Source organism: Sparus aurata, chromosome 21 (assembly GCF_900880675.1).
Source record: "Sparus aurata chromosome 21, fSpaAur1.1, whole genome shotgun sequence".
Lineage (NCBI taxonomy): Eukaryota > Metazoa > Chordata > Actinopteri > Spariformes > Sparidae > Sparus > Sparus aurata.
This window is the reverse complement of record NC_044207.1, coordinates 12176214-12194717: the sequence shown is the minus strand read 5'-3', so window position 1 is coordinate 12194717 and position 18504 is coordinate 12176214. Positions and strand designations below refer to the sequence as shown.

The window sequence follows — 18504 nt, the reverse complement described above, 5'->3', positions numbered from 1 at the left end:
AAATCAGAATACACATAATGAGAAACCAAATCATTAAAAAAGGAAATAACCTAAATCTACCGAAATAAGAAGCTTTTAAGATCTTGACCCACAGCTACAGTCTTGCACAGTCTCACACCAAAACCTCACTGAAATGTGTTGGCATTTAAGACAGACAAACACATTCACAAAGCACAACATTAACTCCAACATGGCACTTAAAGATGCATTAAATAAAACAAATTATATACTGTACATATTTTTGAGGGATTTGGCTGTGAACCGAACAGAACATGATACAGGCTTTAACTTACTTTAACATATTATTCACTGATTTGTAGAGTTTAAGAGTATTTATGTGACTACTCATGAACCACTAAATTGTAGATGAAATAGTAAAGTAGTAAAATAGCCAACGCAGCAACAGCCAGGGCAATTAAGGGTTACTCTGGTGATACATGACACCCTGTTTGTTACATATATTACACCTTTAACTAATTGCATAATCACAGTACATTTCAGGTTATTGTACATTAGTCTACAAAAGTTCCATTTATTATTGATAGTGGAATGGATGTCTGGTTTTGGTTGTTATGACATGTCACACATAAAGTTTAGGGTGACAAAAAACAATAAGGATATTTTAAGAAGATATTTCGAGGCCTTCGGGAGTAAATAAAGCCCCTTGAATACTAAGGTTTAAATGTTTAAATGACAGGAAAGCATGTCAGCAGAGAGGTTTGACACTAGAGAGATGTAAGTGGCGCTGCAGCTCACTTTAACTGGACGGTCGACGATAATTTGTGAGCGAAGAAGAAGAACACGTGCTTCCGGTTGCCACTCTAGACTGCATGTGAAGGAGTGTGTACTGTAAATATATCGGATTCAGTCAATAAAAGGTGTAAAAATGGTTCGTAAGTTAAAGCACCACGAACAGAAACTGTTGAAGAAGGTGGACTTCATCAACTGGGAGGTGGACAACAACCTGCACGAGGTCAAAGTGCTGCGGAGGTTCCGCATCGAGAAGAGGGAAGACTACACCAAGTGAGGACCACAGCCTGTGGCTAACACTGCTAACACTGCTAACACTGGCTGCTGTCACAAAACATTATTGTTCTGCCTGCTGTGTTTAAACTAGCGTTTCGCCTGAGTACTTTGTCCAGGCTGTGATGAAAAATACGTTCAGTGTTTTAATTGTGAGGAATGTCTGAAGTCAGCAATCAAACAAGTAAACACAAAACCAAAAATGTTTCTCTGGTCATTCATTTTCAGCTACACTAACTTACATACAACATCCACATATATAACTTAATACTGTATATTTTGAGTGAACTACCCCTTCACTTGTGGCTGAAACCATTGAGTATACTGTGATGGTTGTATTTGTCTAATCAGATGTCGTCTGAACAGGGAATGAAACTGACATAGAACAACAGACGTATTGTTAGTTGTTCTGACAGGGTTTCTTCCTCCCTCGTCTCAGGTACAACAAGCTGAGTCGTAACATCAGAGATCTGGCACAGAAAATCCGAGACCTGGATGAGAAGGATGGCTTCAGAGCTCAGAGCACACATCAGCTACTGGAAAAACTGTGAGTTGGTCCCAAGATGATATTTGCATGGATATGATCTTCTATCTAATGACTTTCAATCAGCATCTTTAGCGTGTTCCATGGTCATACAGCTCTCTTTGGGTTATCTCTGTTATTTTTTCACTGCAGCTCAGAAAGACACAAGGCTACTTTGTTGTGATAATCTTCAATGTAAAAGTTACCATTAATTATCTTTTATTTTAAAGTTAAGAAACATTTAAAATTCCCCATTATTGTAAATGCCACAATGTGGTCATATAGACCATATTAGGTCAAACATTTCCTATGTTACTTTAAGTTTAACTTTATGATTCCTAGAAATCTGTGTGGTCTGTCTGACCTGCTGTATCCTGGCCTCTCTCTCCTCTGCTATCAAAGGCTAACTAACAATGCTAAAAAAAAAAAAAAAAACTATGGCTGACCTGAATGCTTAAAGTAATAACTTAAAAACCAACGAGGAAGCATTTCTGTTCCACATATGCAAATGTGTGCACAAGCATGACCCTCCAGACGCACTACACTGGACTCCCTCAATTGAGCCACTGGACTGCCCTACAACAGAGAAGTTTTTCAGTCTTTTATTGAAACGTCCACAACAAACCTTACATAATTTGGAACTGCGGCTAAACTGGGTTTGGACATAAACCAGATATGAGTCAGGAAAAAGTGATGAGCTAGAAAGAAAAGAGGCATGCCTTCCATCAGGAGCACATCACTGTACACTTGGCTGTCGGTGCAGCTGGTGTAAACGTCCCTCTCATCATCAGTTATCCCCGCAGTCCTCCCAGTGTGGCATATGCAATGGATGGTTTAAGAAACCGCATGCGTGGGGACACTGATAAAGGGTACATGACCACTGAGCTCTTCATGATTTGGCCACAGGGTGTGATTGAACATGCCTCCAAGAACCTTTGTCCTATTAATGGACCAGCAAAAAACGCACTGTGGGGCCATGTAATTGACATCTGCAGAGCTAAGGAAACTGAGATTCTGCTGCTCCCTCAAACAGTGATCACATGCTTCAGCTGCTGGGCATAAACATATCCAAACCCCTGAAGGCTGTGTTCAGTTGTGTGGGTCTAGTGAGTGGAGACAGGGTAGTTGAGAAGAACCACTTCTTCATGTCGCAAGAAGGCTGTCGCAGCCAAAAACATGACGCCCAGATTCATTAAAGCAGGAATCAGACTGTCCTTCCTAAGTGCTGCACATTTTCCACCATATGGTCCAATAACATTTGAGCAAGCTTAGAACTCTGATGCGCCTCAGTCAACTTTCACAATTATATGTTAACTTATATGGAATATGTGCGCGTTGATTCATAAAGTATGTGTGGCTTCTCTTGTTTTCCTTCAGGCCAGAAGTGCCTCAGTGCCATGTTCATAAAACTTAACATTGTGATCCATCTTGTGTTGTAGTCCTTGCTGGTGGCCTCTTTAAGCTAGATTAGGCTCTTAATTTCATTTATTTTTTTATTTTTTTTATGTATTTTTTGGCCCTTTATGGTGAAAATTAATTGACAGGACAGTTCAGAGAGGCAGATATGAGAGAGAGGGAATGACATGCAGCAAAGGGCCGGACTCGAGCTGACAAAGCTTCTGTACATGGGACACGTGCTCTATCAACTGAGCTGCCGGGTCGCCCCCCCTACAATTCTTGATTACTGTGTTAATCCATTTTAAATCTAATTTAATTCAAGATTAAGGTCTTTTGTTTGTCCTTAACACTGGGTGCACAAAGAATTGAAAGTTTGTAGCCCCCTTCATGCTGCCTGTGTACAGTACACAGGCAGTTAAATTTAGATTATAATAGGACGCCCTGTATATAATTCTGTAATGCATTTTTCTAATTTTGCAACTAGTTGAATGTAAAAAGATGATGGTGATGAGTGAATAATACTATTTTTTTACACGGAGCAGTCGCTGTGTAGATAGTAGAGCTCGTACCCAGTGAAGCTGCTGTGCCCACCTCTTCTTCCTGCACTGGTGCTCCCACCTCCACTATACCAGCTGCTGCGCCCACCTCCTTCTCTTAATCATCCTCACCATCTGTCACATCCCCTAAACACACAAATCATCTCACTGTCAGCTGCCAGTCTACAGGAAAAAAAATGCAACAAGTCCAGCAAGAATGAGAATAGGAGCAACAAAAATGACCTTGTTGAAAATGGCCTCATCCCACACTCACTCACCAGCATCCTCGTTGCACCTACATTAGTTTATAAAGAAGGAAGGGTACAGCCTGACTTTTTTTTGAAATATTGAAAATCTTTGTTTCTGCAGCATCTTATTCTCTTGTAGTCATGTGATTGTGTTTTATACATTTCACCTTTTAGAATATCTTTTTTTTGCTGTCGGTAGAACTAAATTTGTCAGCAGCCCATCTCTCACGAGAATGTGCAAATAGCAGGAAAGGAAAACCCAGATTGAACAGAGTCAGTGGATAACGGGCTTTCTGATGGTGGTTATACTGAATTACATTTAAAGGAAGAGTTGACACAAAAATAAAACAATTCTATGAAAATTGACTCAACTATCCATCATCTCAGGGACGAGTAGGTAAAGCTAAAGGTAACCCAAAGCGAGACGAAGTTGGGCTTGGTTTCACGCTACAGACTCCTGTGCTGACATAAAGTGGTGTTTGTCATTTTAGACAGTCTTGGTTTAACTACTTTGATCTCAGGCCGATGATTTTTATTGTTTCTTCACATCAGATACAGCATCGGTCTCACCCCCACCAGACAGAATCTGTCCCTCACAGAGAAAGTCACAGCCTCCTCATTCTGCAGGTAAATCTTCCCACACACATTTTTATACTACAATTCAGTCCTTGGATGTGATCATGTGTCACAAGACTGTTTTCACCTGTGCGACTCCTGCAGGAGGAGGCTGCCCAGCATCATGCTGAGTTTACGGATGGCTCAGAGCCTGAAGACAGCCATCACCTTCATTGAACAGGGACGTATCCTTTAATACTTCATATTCATGTGTTTATGCCCACAAAAGTCTTGTATTGTAAAATGTGTTCTCCTTGTTTCTTTGGTTGTTTTTGAAAGTACACATTTTATTTTGTCGTATAAGTTTTATGTCTTGAGTTTGGTTAGTCCTCGGGTAAAAATAGTTTTCTGGTAGCGTCCTTCACTCTCAGTCTCAGATGTGCGCGTTGGCCCAGACATCGTCACAGACCCAGCGTTCTTAGTCACAAGGTTAGTCTCCACATTTCTTCTTCTTGATCTTTTTTATTGCGCCACTTTCTCAAACTGTCGGTTCTGCAAAAACAGAATCGTTAAATAGTATAGATGCATGTGCCACAGCTTTGAAGTGATCAGATGCGGCAACAATTACTGTCTCTTTTTTTAGAAATATGGAGGACTTTGTGACTTGGGTGGACTCCTCCAAGATCAGGCAGCATGTCATGAATTATAATGATGAGGTGAGTTTTCAGGATCTTACATATTTTATCTGGGAGTTGCTGAAGTAAAAATGTTGGGATTGTTAACTTTTAAAGCAAATGAACATGTGGGTTTTGAATCAGTCATAAAAGCTACGAGTGTTACTGGTCATTTTTCTGGGATAAAGCATAATACATACATTATGCACATGACCACTGTGTTTCTTTTACAGAGGGATGACTTTGATCTGTTCGCATAAGTCCGTCTCACCCTGGAGGACAGGGAAGGGACAATAAATCTGCTCCTTTAACTGTGGAGTGGATAACTCTACAACCCAGGAGTGAACCGTCTGAATCTCATATCAACTTGGATTTTGTTGGATCAAAATCAAGTGTTCCTGACACAAACAGTTTTCTCTGAGCAGGGACAGAAGGAACACACTGTCAATCTTCTCTGAATTTCTATCTTTTGTTGTCATTAAATTGTGCAACTATAATCTATTGACGGTTGATCATCCCTCCAAACTGTCTGACTCTGCAGGGCTGGGGACTCTGTATTTGTCAATATCATCGTTCGACTTTGGACTCTATACCAGCTCAGCCAGCAGTGGCTCAAGAGCACAGTCTCAGTGGTTTGAACACTGGACAACATCACACTGGTTGTTCAGAGCAGCTTCCAGAGTTGTGTGACTGTTCCTTCTCTCTGCATAGTCAAGTAACATCTGCATGAACATCAGCTGGTTTCACAGATTTAGCATGTATATGAGCATGAACATGCTGGTTCATAGGTGTGAATGCACCATAGAGAGGACTGTCACTGTAATGTTTTTCATATTAAAAGTCCAATATTATACATATTCTTTATTTTCTGGTTCATACTTTCATTTTAGGTGTCTGCTAGTATTTTTGTTCACATGCTCTTATATTTAAAGACGCATTATTTTCTCATACTGTCCATTGCTGCAGCACCTCTGTCAATCACTTTCTGAATGCTCTGTTATAGTGTCTCTCTTTAAGGTCCCCCCTTCTGCAATTGGTCAGCTCTCACAAACCTGAGCAGGCACTGCAATGTGGCTCCTTCAGAATAACTTTCAAATGGAAACATTTTAACAATTTGATAAATATTTATTTGTTTCAATAAGACTTTGTTACAATGTAAACTTTGTGAACAATAAACATTCTTTTATCACAGTTTTTACAAAATGTGTTTCGCCAAAATGTTTAAACTCTGGACAAAACCCTTACACCAGTGTGTAAATGTTAATTTAACGACACCCCGCTCTTAATATTCCAGTAAACACAGGTACATGAACTCACCATGATGCATTTGTTTTTGTAGAGAAGTCCCATCGCCGATTTATGGCTCAGTTTATATCGTATACACCTGTCCTCTCAAAAGATAAAACATAGGAAGCATTTCTGTCTTCATCTAATAGATAAGACTGTATTGACCCATTTAAGGCACCCTGGTATGTAACAGAAACGCAACAGCTTCTCCCTTGTTGAATCTGTCAGAGCCACCAGAAGCGCGCATAGACGATGAGCGTGATGAAGAACACTGCCACGGCCGCCACCTTGGCATACGTGGAGCGTGTGTTGAGATATTTAGCATCGCTGCGGTACTTCTTCGACATGGTGGACAGATTGCTGGCTTTTGTGTCTAGAGCTGAGGGAAAGGGAAGTATTACGATGAGGTGACATTTTGTTAGCAATGAATGCATGTGGTTTTTTGAAAAAGGGACAGCACGCAGTGTAATGCAATTCAAAACAATGCACCCACAAAATGTACTGTTAGGTAAATTTAACTCCGAGTGCACACAAAACTAATACAATTACATTTTCATATGGCAGCAACTAACAGTAAATTTCATTATACACAAATCTGCCAGTTATATTTACATGTATCGCAAGTATAAGAGATCATTGCAATTTTCCTAAAAGCTGAAAATCCATTTAAGAGACTGTAACCAACAAATGTGTTGCTTGAAAGATGACTGAAACTACTGATAAATTATCAAAATATTTGTCAATTAATTTTCTTTCCACTGACTCAATCGGCTTATGATTGCAGCTCCACATATTCACAAATGCATTACTGAGAGCAATATTAAACTTGAGCTTATATCATCAGGTGTTCTTGGTATTCTGTCTCTTGTGTTTTACGCAGATAACCCGGCCAGGAATTGATTTTTTTGCCTCCACTAAGGAGGTTACATTTCCAATTGTGATTGTCAGCAGGACTGCGCAAAAACTACTGGATGTGTATTCAGGTGGCAGGCATCTATGAGTGAGTACAAGGGGGACTCCAGGGCCTCGGCTAAGATATACACTCTACTGCGTGCCATTCGAGTTTTATTACTGTATACTAACCAGAAAGAGCTTCTCCTCTTTGCAGAACCTCCTCAATATTTGCCACCATGATTCTCTGGACATCCTGCAGCTCCGTGTTAATACTGCCCAAGTTCCTCCTGGCCCTGCTGTCGACGTATGTCTTCTTTGTTTTCTGGATGTACGTGTCTGGAACAATGAATGTATGATATGAGTTTGGTCAATGAATTTGTTCTTTCTGCACATAGTGAAATACACAGTGTTGGTAGAATGTAGCAAATCGCAAACTGTCTTACCAAACTCGATGAAAGAGTACGGCCTCGTCACTGTGGGTACTCTTCTTCCATACTGGTCATAGAATTCACTGTGGAGGTCCTCAAGGTATGCAAACGCTATCTTTCTGGGAAATGAGGCCTCGCAGAGGGACAGGTAGCACACACCCTGTGCTATTAAATAGCTGGAAACAAGAAACATTAATTGAGTCCAAATCAGTGGTTATTCATTATGATTTTGATGCCTGAAAATATATGTATCAATCTAAACCTACAGAATTGAAGTGTTTATTATGTTTAAGGCCATTTTGAAAATGCACAGCAAGTCAACAACAGTGCTTAGTGCTTGTGGGAACTTACTGAAAGTTCATGTCTCCAGCCTCCAGGGTGCAGCGGTCTGGACTCTGAGCGTTCAGTTTACGGCACAGCTGCTTGGCTTGGCTCTGGTACTGCTGGAGATCTCTTCCTGACTGACAACAACAAGCATAAACTGGCTGTAATCAGAACCTCCATATGTGAGGTTGTATACATAATAATATACAAAAAACTCACATTAAAATAGCTATAATAGAATAAAGGCCAACTGATAAATTTGCATTTTTTCTTTGAAAATCTCCCTCTAGTCAAAAATATTATTTTCTTGTTGTTCCTGCAGTTGAATGTTTGCGCTTCACTGTGCAGAGTGACGTATGAGCAGAGTTTGACACTAGAAGGCTGTTTTTACATTTACTACTTAAAGTGTACATTTAAGAGGCGGGGCTACGAGCACGGTTTGTGACATCACAACTAGTTCAGGAAGTCAGTCCAGGACCAATATTCAGCGTACACAAGTGCGATGTTGAAACTTGAAGCCTTGTGGGCACATGCGCTGAGAATAGAGCGCTGCAGGAATGCGCAGAAATCAGTTAGCATTTATGCACTTTTGATTTCCTCAACTCATTGTCAATAGTTTTTTTGAAAAGGTTTTTTTGGTTAAATGTCTGAAATAACACCTGCGGTTGAGCACAAGTTGAGAGACCTTCACGTTTTGTTCTGCGACATAAAATATGTCTCTGAAGTTAATGTATGAGTGTGTAAACTATAGATTAGTAAGATGCTTGTCGTTGGTGTGGTTGAAGTGCTTTGACCGTAGTTTAGTTTTTTTATGGCCAAACATTAGCTTTTTACTTCCAGTATATAAAAATAAAATATGTCATCCCTGCAGCACTGTGTTGACTTTACAGTAAACTTGGGAACTTATTTTGATTTTGACTGAACAACAAGATAAATGAAATTATTTGTGGAAGAAACATTTAAGACTGATCATTATTTCTAAAGACATCTGTAGGGGATATTTAATGTCAATTTACTGTTCAATGTCAGCCGGACCTACATCAGATTTGTTGTAAAGACTGAAACCACATACAAATACTTTAAAATGTTTTGCCTACAAACTGTACCATAAACTCTTGTATTTATGTTTTGCCAAATTCTGACCTACAGACATCAATAAATTACACTGGTTGTTTGATTTACGCAAAAACCATGTGTCTCCATGCTGAATTGAAGATATTGAGGAAAATTATGATTGAAAAAATAACAATACTTAACTGATTTCATGTAGCACACTTACTTTGATTGCTTACGTGTTATGTATTTACCCAGGGACTCCAAACCAATGCAGAATTGTATGACTATATAGGAGAAATAATACACACCTCTTTTGATAACATTTTACTGATTCTTCTATTTTATATGAATATTAATAATGAAAATTCAGCGTTTCTTTCCAATAGCTTCCATGTCGTGTGACACAGTGACTACAAGCCAATGCTGAATTGTATTACTACACGGGTCACATAGGGCACATCTCTTTTTTATTAAATTTAACTGCATTTTCTATTTTATAATAATATTCTGAATTCTAGTTGTATTTGTTACTTCATTATTCTCCTGACAATAAACAAACCTACCGGTATTGTGCTACTCAAAACTATACAAAGATGCTGTTCAGTTTGCTACAACCCCTTTGTGTGGCCTGTGTAGTGATGAAAAAAAAGAAAAGAAAATGTGATAAAAATATATAAAATAGAAAAGAATATGCCTTTATTGTCACTATACACATGCACGATTAAATTATATGATATATAGATAGAAGGAGCAGTAAAATGCAATAAAAAAGAAGTGTGTATTATTTGTCCCACTTAGTAATACAATTCGGCATAGGTTTGGGGTCACTGGGTCACATTACATGGAAGCTATTGAAAAAAAAATACTTAATTATTAAATTAATTTAAAAGAAATAAGAATTTAAAAAAATAAATCATAATTTTCACTAATATCTTCAGGTCGGCATGTAGAAACATGTTGTTTTACTGTGTAAATCAATCAAACAACAGGGTAATTCACTGATGTCACTACGTCAGTCTCCACCGCAGCGCGAGGTCCTGGAAGGTGAGCTAACCGCCCTCCTGCTGCCAGCACTGGGTGAAGCTAAGCAAGAGGCGCCGCTGGGTGTCTCCGGAGTGAATGTCTGTCTAATATGCAACCTAGAACAACTTCCAACCCAAAACTAACCTCACCTCGGTATTGACAATAACACACCTGGGTATGGACGACAGAACTGCAAGTACGTAGTTGTTGGTGTTAACTGACCTGTACATTAAAATTGAAGTTACAGTTTGATTAAATAATCTTCTCAGTGGATTACGTGTACTTTCCCAATATAGTGCCGAGAGTAAATAGAACCCTCGTCTTTGCATTTGAGAGGTCTAGCTTCTAGGATACGTGAGCGGTCCTTAAACATCATTATTTTTGAATGGACTTTGGTGAGCAGATCCCTTCAAACAGAGGAAGCTAGCTTTCATTCATACCTGTTCGTCCTCCTGTATGGACGCAGCGAGCGGCAGGCCGTCCGCCACACGAGCGATTATTGTCAGTGAAATCATGTCGACGGAGGTCAAAAATCGGCGGCGTCCACTGTCGGTTTTGTCAGACACCGTGAACTTCAGAAACTTTGTATGTTTTCGCTGTCAACTTTGATGATGCAGAGGGAATGAGCTGGACGGAAGTTGAACGTGCGCCGGTGAATAGGGCCCGGGTGGAAACTGGTGAAAATGCAACTTCGTAGTCAAATTTCCATAGCATAAAGAGGTAGGACGCCTGTTAAACCATGTGGAAAATTACGAGGATGTTTTGTGTCATTCCTTCTTGAAAAATCTATTTTCGAAATTCGCACCAGTCGTAGTTTGACTCGCTTGTTTATTCTGTAACCAGCAGGCGCTATTTAACCACTTTAACAGAGTATCGGGCAGGCCATGAGCTCCAGCAGTCCGACCAGACAGCTGGCAGACGGACTGACTGCATCTCCACTGCTGATGCCCGTGCTGAGCCGAGAGGTGCAGATGCGGTCTGTCTGGTTCCTCCGTCTGGAGTGAAGCCTCTCTGCATTACAACCAGAGGAACCATGGACAAACCAGAAAGGTAACTCTGCAGCATTGCTGTGCTTTCATTCTGCAGCCCATTGTTTGTTTATTTGGTTCAGTACTGACGATTTGGTCTCGGCGTCGCCTGGTCGTGGAATGGCTGCTCTTTTTTTCCCCTCATTTTCTTTTGTTATTGATTGTTTTAATGCACCCCGATCGTATATCCGATGTCGTGAAATGAGACGATGTTTGATATTTTGCAGCTTTACGGAGAATCCCTCTCTTTATTATTCGCTCGCCTATAAATGTATAGAAATATCCGCGCAGTGATGCACCGCTTATGATCTGCAGCTGCCGCTTTTAAATGTATCAATATAGGATATAAGCCAACAAGTCATGGGGGTGTGATGTGTGCAGATCAGCTGACTGCAGCTGTACCGTGCAGGGATCAATCATCCTCCACAGCCTGGTCTTATGGTCCGACACACTGTCATGTTAGCCATATTGCTCCACGCCGATATAACGGTGGAGATGCGAGCACTTGTCCGCAGCCTCAGATTAATCCTCTGAACACCCCCATTCACAGACTGAAATGGCCCGGCTGCTTGGCACAGTGGCATCCTTAACAGCTTGAAAGGCCTTATTGTTGCGGTGCAGCTGGCACCGCCGCGCGCACCTTCTCATTGGTGTGTTCCCAGACCGGCGTGTGCGTCAATCACAACCCTGCGAAACCGTCTAGTTTATTGTCCTTTTTAGATAATATGTTTTAATTCCGGGGCGCGGCGTTTCTTTACTAATTGATTATGACAAATTATTGATTCCCAAGCCAAGGAGCTCAGGGATCCCTTCCTCTGCGAAATGCAGTCCGGTGTAGCTCATTTCCTGTGAGAGGTTCGGTTCGGAGGGTCACAGGGAGCACACTCTCCTCTGGATGTCTCTCACACGGACAGACGCTCCTCAGATGATTTCCCCAGAGACAAAGCATCTATTAAGGGGCCTGCCTGTTATCTATGCTCGGTCTCTGCTCGCCGAATAAGTGTGTGGTCCTTATTTACACATACCTACACACAGTGATGGAATGTAACTAAGTACTTTTACTCGAGTACTGTGCCTAAGTAGGCTATCATTTTGATCTACTTGTACTTAACAGTATTTTTAATTTTATTTTTAGAGGCAAATATTTTACTTTCTACTCCACTACATTTATGCGATAATGTTAGTTCCTCCTTACTTTGACGACTACGTGCTACATCACAACAAAAGTACATTGGTTTTTTAAAACATGTTGGATCCAGTAATTGGTCAAGCCACATTCATGCATGTACATATACTGTATATTTAACTCTTGTACTTTTTATATCTATTGGCAGAATATCACTTTTGTTTCTTCAGGGTTCAGTATGTAAGAATTTTAGTCAAAGGCATACAAACACTAACTTAAATACTTAATAAAATGATCAACAGAATTTAAATAACAGTTCCGACATCTATGTATCTTCTTCCAAAGATATGAGTTAGCAGGCTAACCTGTTAGCCCCGACACATCCCAGTCTAAAGCTCCTGTGCTGCTGATGTCAACACCAACACTCCCCATTATTCTAGGTATTCCCAGTCTGAACTGCTAGCTGCACGGCTAACTGAGCTAACCAGCTAAAGGCAGCTAACTTTGCAGCACTTACTCCAGTGAAATGCGGACACCTATTTGTTTTGATAATTTATTTGACAGGTGGCCAATTCTTACATATTGCACCTCTAAGCACCTTTAATACCAGATACTTTAAGACTTTTACTCAAGTACTTTTCAAATGGGTGACTCTCACTTTTATCAAAGTAATATTTTAACACCATATCTTTAATTTTCCTGTTGTAGGACTTTCCTGTACTTCTTACTCTCTCTTGCCACAGTCTGTCACTCGCTCCTACCTGCCCCCAGGTGTGTCTGTAATGCTCAGGAGTGAGGAGGAGAGCAGCTGAGGAGGAGGAGATGGGCTGCACCTCCGCCAAGCAGGTGTCTGCTGTGCCCAACGGTGAGGAGGGCCAGAACAAAGCCTACAGCAATGGGGACCTCCTCTCCGGTCAGTCTGCTCACTTCTATTTGTTCAGATTGTATCCCACTTTTGTTCATATCCTAGAATTTGAGATGTTGGACACTATATGTCATTGTTATTCACTGCTCATGTCGAAGTTCATTTGTGACTCAATACCTGGGTTTTCACAGATTAGGTCACATTAGTATATATGATATGGGTATTTTAAATAAAAAATAATGCACTATGCTTTCATGTTTTTTTGAGTTTTGTTTTGTTAGCAGTATTGAAAAGAAGTGCTTGGATGGACTTAAGAAGACTTTTTCAGCTCTGGTAATGATGATGATCCCTTAATTAGTGCTTTATTAGACGCAGGTGCACATGAAAGGTTAACGTAAGAGCCACGAGCCAACAACAACAATTCAGTTAATTTCACTGTCAGTACTTTTGGGCTAAAATGTTTTTGGTAATTGTTTGGTCTATTAGATGTTAAAGATTGTGAAAAGATGACAACTTGGACTTTCTTGTTAGATCTGATCAAGAGTCTTAAACCTCAAGATATTCAGTTTACACCTGTGTTAAAAAGCTTTTAATCCTCTTTTACAGATATGTATATCTACAGATACAATAAATATGTTCTATATTTTTGAAAAACCCTACATATATATATATATATATATATATATATATATATATATATATATATATATATATATATATATATATATATATATATATATATATATATATATATGTATGTGTTATATATATATATATATATATGTATATATATATATATGTATATATATATATATGTGTATATATATATATATATATGTATATATATATATATATATATATATATATATATATATGTATATATATGTATATATCACGATGTTCAAGAAAACATTTTTCCCCAGTTTGATGTTCAGTTGTCATATAAACTGAAGCTCAAATGGGATTGAAAGGTTGTGTTTAAATAATTAAAATACACTTTGGAAATGCAACCTTAGCTAAAAGTTTTCAGAACAGTTAGCAGTTGTACAAGTGCTGGGATGGATCTTTAGACACTGAATGCGCTGTCAGAACAAAGGTGCATATGAAAGGTTGAACAGTCAGAGCCACCAACTAACACTTGATTTACCCTTCAATTGAAGCAGCATGTTAATTGTTAAGTCTATCAAATGGTAGAAAATTGTGGCTAAGATGAGATCTACAGTGTTTAAGCTTTATCGCTCTAAGAGTCTAAAACCTAAAGATACTGACTATACATGCCTTTCATTCTCACTCTGAACAAGCTGGAACCAACAATTATGTGGCATTTTTGCTTGGACACTTCCTTGAACGATTTATTACCAAACATGAAGCTGTTTAACTTCAATTTTAGTCAAATAATTTCAGACTTCTTTATAAATACATGAATATGTATATGCTTTTTATTGTTAAACACTTTTCGCATAGTTAGAGAAAGTAGAAGCAATATAAAGCTTTTTGCTGCTCCAGAGGAGGCGGCATGTGGTCTGATAAATCAATGGCTCAGTTGCATTGTGGGTAATGTAGGCACCAGGTCTGAAAAACCATCCACTGGTCTAGCATCGTGCTCCTGTAACACTGTTGGTCTCATTATGGACAGTTTTAAGTCAAATGATGAAAATCAGTAGAGCAGAACCTGAGATATTCTTCTTCCTTTTCAAAAACCTGCTGCTTACATTACCCACAATGCAATTTAGCATCTGATTGACGTCACTGGAGGCAGATTATCAGATTACATGCAGCTTCCTCTTGAGACACAAAAAGCTTTATACTACATTTTTCACATCTGCAGTCGTACTCACAAGACCTGTAAACACATTTTAATGTGTAAAAACAGAGGAGTTAACCTTTAATCAAGAGTTTATAAAAGGGTTGTCAGATCCTAACAGCACCATTAATCAAGCCAAGCAGTCACACCTGTACATGGTGCTAGCATCATGTCTATACCAGAACAGCACAAATGTAAGCCAGCATGCAGCGCGTCATAGTTTTTAAAGCTGCTGCAGATGAAATTAAACTAAAATGATCAGTGAGCGACAACAATAACTTGCCCAGCATCAATCTGATGTGTTGTGACGATGTGTCCATCAGGGCCAGCGTTAAGTATGCGCCACAACTGCATTTTCATTTTCCTAAAAGCGTGGGAGTGAGACGGTGGAGCAGGTTTGTGGGGGGGGGGGGGGGGGGTTGTGCAAAAGATGGAGAGGCATAGAGAAAGAGGAGAATCAGGCTGACGGCTCATGTGTTCGCCGCTTGCCAGCCATTGTTAGGAGGGGATTTAGTGCGGAGCGTGAGAATACAAGCACAGAATTACTTTGCCAAGAGCTGAACTGTGAGAACTATTAACTGGGAGGATTGTGGCTGATCAGAGCGGTGGTGAGTGGGTCGTCCTCTGCTCGCCGGCCCGCCGGCGTCTTCTGTCGTTTGTTAATCAGAGGCTCCTCTCTGCCTCTCTGCCTCCCTCTGTCACAGATGAGTACAAGATGAAAGGAGTGGAGAAAGTCAAGTACATGAGTGGAGACGAGGGAGGAGTGGACGGCCAGGACAGCACAGTGCGTGACTCTATTCCACACTTTGTCTTCTACTATACGCCTGTAATGGGAACTTTTCTCTGTGTTATGACGGCTTCAGTTTGTCTGTAGAAACCGTCCGTTTGTGATCAAAATGTGTCGTGACAGAAACTTTGTGTTCAGACAGGCTGCATACATCTGCATACAAATGAGGACTGATTTAACACAACAATGCTACAAGATAATGGAGATTCGGTTAATACCATACATTTATTATGTCGTGTACTTTCACATGTAAATACTGACTAATGCCATATATATTAAAGTTGATTTATTTAGAATACACAAGTCTGTTGAAATATCAATACAAAACAACGTAAGGAAACGTCTTACTGTTTTTTAATTTTGCTTTCTGCTAAATAACAGAACATAAAACAACTTTTTGATGTGCGTGTGCGTGTGTTTGCGTGTGCTTGCTTGGATGCTCCGCAGGAGAAAAGTGCTCTGCTGGGTAAAGGTCAACATATGGATGAAACAGGGTCCAACGGGAACGGAAAGATTCTGTAAGTATCACTGGCTGAATTGCTTTTCCTGACTACATGAATTTGGTGGTGAAGGAAATCCAACCCAGATGTACATTTTGGATTCATGATGACAGGAAGTGATGCTGAGCTAAAAGCTGTGTGTTGCAGTTTATTTGTTTGGTCTTTTTTTTTTTTGATCCTCAGAAATGTGTTAACATTAACCCCTGATCCAAACATAAATCCTACTGCCGGACTCTAACCTGCTGCATGTTTTTTTCCCTGCAGGAGCATCCACTCCTCGGAGAGTCAGCAGGAATTCTTCAGGATGCTGGATGAGAAAATCGAGAAAGTAAGGAACGACAGCCCTTCAGCGGAGCATCGCTTGATGTTTTTGCAAAAAAGCTCCTGCTAAATGACATAATGGAGGTTAATCCTGTCACTGCAGCAAATCTGTGTCAAGTGAGGACACAGCAGATGACAACATGATACCTCAAAACGGCCTCAATCTGTCATGTCCGTCCCACCAGTGAAGTTATTTAAAGATGTACTGTTGACAACACGTTTTACTGACTGCTGCAGTGTGACTCCATGTGTTCAAACTATGTTTTCATTGTTTCAAAGTATACGGGGAAGTTAAATCATATCCTGTGTATCAAAGTAGAAAGATGGCATCATTCTGTATTCTTCTCATTGTTAACTAAGTAAAAAAAGAATTAAACAAACAATTAATTTCCTCTTCTAATAAGTCTATCTATAGCTCCATACTAACTTTTCACATTAGCCGCACTGGTGCGCCTAACTTTGGAATTTAGGTGAGCCAGCACAGCATTTTAATTCATTTAAATCGCATTCAGCAAGAAAATGTGGTACCCTCAGTTGTTTCCAAAACAGAAACTGACACATTTCAGTTCAGACCAATGAAAATATTTAGTCACACCTGGAGAAAGTGCTTGTGCAACCACACCCTGTCTGATCAACTGATTCCAATGTGACAGAAAGCTCTATTGTTGTCTAACAATTCACTTCTACCTAAAGAGAAATGTGGCTCTCTCACCCACATCATTGTTTGCTTCATCTGTGCACACAGACACACACAAAATGCATGCAAAAACATTATCCAGCAGCTGTTGTCAAGGGGTTTTGAGAGGATGGAGGAAAGTGCGTGCAGGAACAAAAGCAGTATGGACAAGACTTTTATATTTATCAAAACCTGCTGGCTTTGCTGGTGTGTATGGATGAATCTGTTGCTCAGTACTTCCTGAGCTCCCCACTCAGTCTGGCAACCAAGAACGTTTGTTCCTTCTAAAACTATAAATCATCAAAAATAAGCATCTGATACCAATAAAATGTAATATACATGAATCTGTCTGTGCTTGTTTCCAGGGCCGAGACTACTGCTCAGAGGAGGAGGACATGACATAGCACTGTGGCCGTGTGTCCATCAGTCTCAGTATGAAGGACCTGTCACTCCAGTGTTACCATGTCCGGGGGGAGGACTGTCCCTTGTATGAACACGCCTGAGAAAAATGGATTACTGACTTGAATCAAGCACCTTTTTGCCCTCCTGCTCACATTGTTAGTTCCTGCATAACCCAGCGAGAAACGACCACCCAAATCAAAGATGGTTCAGTATTTATACGTTTCGAGGTTTACTTCCTCAATGAAGCCATTACAGGACGACAGAGGTCTTGGGATTTTAATCTGCTTTTCTTTCCCTGCTTGGATAAGTGCTGGAAGGCCGATATACATGGCCGTCAACCATAAGACTCTTTCAAATATAAATTTCCACAGCAGAAGCGACCAGTGCCCTTGTGGACGCTGACTCAAAGTGAAGATAACCTCTCTATCAGCATCATTTTCGAATATTTCATCCTTGAACGCCTCCCTGAAAAAGTCAAGGACACTTCCTGCATTCCAAGACACAGTCTGAACCTCTTTTCTACAGCACGTTGGCCAGTACAATGTGTTTGTCTGTCCATGTCTGTCTTCTGCGATGATGTAGAGTATTTATGTTGAATAAGGCTCAGGGTTGAAGTGTTGTAATCTTTGTCTCATGTGGTCTAGTCCTTCCTCTCATTTAGACACTACTGCACCATTTAAACAAAAAAAAAAGACACTCGTGCACTCACACAGCAGGGTTATTGATGTCCCCTGCTTCAGTATCTGTGCCATGTTAATGGTGGACACTGCAAAATCACATTCGAGTCTCATTATGTATTCCCCACACCAGTGTTATGTTGTTGTGTTCAGTTAAATGTTTTGTTTTTTGGTTTTGTTTTTTTATTTTCTAGAAAAATAAAAAAAATGTTTCCAGTATCTTAATCACACAGCTGACAGTGTTGTGGTATGTGAAAGAAAACAGGAAGTGCAGCCAACAGCACAGCCTGCATGGCGCTGGTATTATTTAAATGAATCGCCTGATACCAGATTATGAAATGGAATGCAC

At 40.0% G+C, this 18504-nt stretch overlaps 3 protein-coding genes across 5 annotated transcripts; 2 read left to right on the top strand and 1 right to left on the bottom strand.

Moving 5' to 3' along the window:
- The first annotated feature begins 765 nt into the window (after window positions 1-765).
- On the top strand, window positions 766-6155 carry imp3 (IMP U3 small nucleolar ribonucleoprotein 3). The gene is made up of 7 exons (XM_030402362.1): window positions 766-1023; window positions 1463-1570; window positions 4281-4355; window positions 4449-4528; window positions 4721-4772; window positions 4927-4999; window positions 5191-6155. Exons 1-7 carry the CDS (start codon window positions 887-889, stop codon window positions 5215-5217), a joined length of 552 nt encoding a protein of 183 aa, XP_030258222.1. The 5' UTR covers window positions 766-886; the 3' UTR covers window positions 5218-6155.
- Window positions 6156-6381: 226 nt separating this feature from the next.
- sec22ba (SEC22 homolog B, vesicle trafficking protein a) lies at window positions 6382-10541 on the bottom strand. Its single transcript, XM_030402361.1, has 5 exons — window positions 10410-10541; window positions 7918-8027; window positions 7582-7742; window positions 7328-7474; window positions 6382-6623 (listed from the first exon to the last, which is right to left on the bottom strand). Exons 1-5 carry the CDS (start codon window positions 10482-10484, stop codon window positions 6469-6471), a joined length of 648 nt encoding a protein of 215 aa, XP_030258221.1. The 5' UTR covers window positions 10485-10541; the 3' UTR covers window positions 6382-6468.
- A 93-nt stretch (window positions 10542-10634) lies between these two features.
- LOC115572363 (uncharacterized protein C1orf21 homolog) lies at window positions 10635-18385 on the top strand. 3 transcript variants are annotated; one of them, XM_030402364.1, is made up of 6 exons: window positions 10635-11019; window positions 12895-13036; window positions 15497-15576; window positions 16027-16097; window positions 16344-16407; window positions 17442-18385. In XM_030402364.1, the coding sequence occupies exons 2-6, from the start codon at window positions 12946-12948 to the stop codon at window positions 17478-17480; spliced, it is 345 nt and encodes a 114-aa protein (XP_030258224.1). In that variant the 5' UTR covers window positions 10635-11019; window positions 12895-12945; the 3' UTR covers window positions 17481-18385. The 3 variants fall into 3 exon arrangements, with proteins under 3 accessions (XP_030258224.1, XP_030258225.1, XP_030258223.1); XM_030402365.1 differs by having other exon boundaries at window positions 10682-11019; window positions 12867-13036; XM_030402363.1 differs by having other exon boundaries at window positions 10684-11019; window positions 12832-13036.
- Window positions 18386-18504: the final 119 nt, after the last annotated feature.

What these genes read in the sequence shown, in the direction of transcription:
- sec22ba (XM_030402361.1), bottom strand. Translation starts at nt 10,484, where the DNA reads ATGATTTCACTGACAATAATCGCTCGTGTGGCGGACGGCCTGCCGCTC. An exon ending in CCATACAGGAGGACGAACAG is followed by an intron (nt 8,028 to 10,409) that starts GTATGAATGAAA and finishes TGTTGTTGTCAG; the next exon opens with TCAGGAAGAGATCTCCAGCA. An exon ending in GTACTCTTTCATCGAGTTTG is followed by an intron (nt 7,475 to 7,581) that starts GTAAGACAGTTT and finishes TCATTGTTCCAG; the next exon opens with ACACGTACATCCAGAAAACA.
- imp3 (XM_030402362.1), top strand. Translation starts at nt 887, where the DNA reads ATGGTTCGTAAGTTAAAGCACCACGAACAGAAACTGTTGAAGAAGGTG. An exon ending in AAGAGGGAAGACTACACCAA is followed by an intron (nt 1,024 to 1,462) that starts GTGAGGACCACA and finishes CCCTCGTCTCAG; the next exon opens with GTACAACAAGCTGAGTCGTA. An exon ending in ACAGCCTCCTCATTCTGCAG is followed by an intron (nt 4,356 to 4,448) that starts GTAAATCTTCCC and finishes CGACTCCTGCAG; the next exon opens with GAGGAGGCTGCCCAGCATCA.
- LOC115572363 (XM_030402364.1), top strand. Translation starts at nt 12,946, where the DNA reads ATGGGCTGCACCTCCGCCAAGCAGGTGTCTGCTGTGCCCAACGGTGAG. An exon ending in TGGACGGCCAGGACAGCACA is followed by an intron (nt 15,577 to 16,026) that starts GTGCGTGACTCT and finishes GATGCTCCGCAG; the next exon opens with GAGAAAAGTGCTCTGCTGGG. An exon ending in AACGGGAACGGAAAGATTCT is followed by an intron (nt 16,098 to 16,343) that starts GTAAGTATCACT and finishes TTTTCCCTGCAG; the next exon opens with GAGCATCCACTCCTCGGAGA.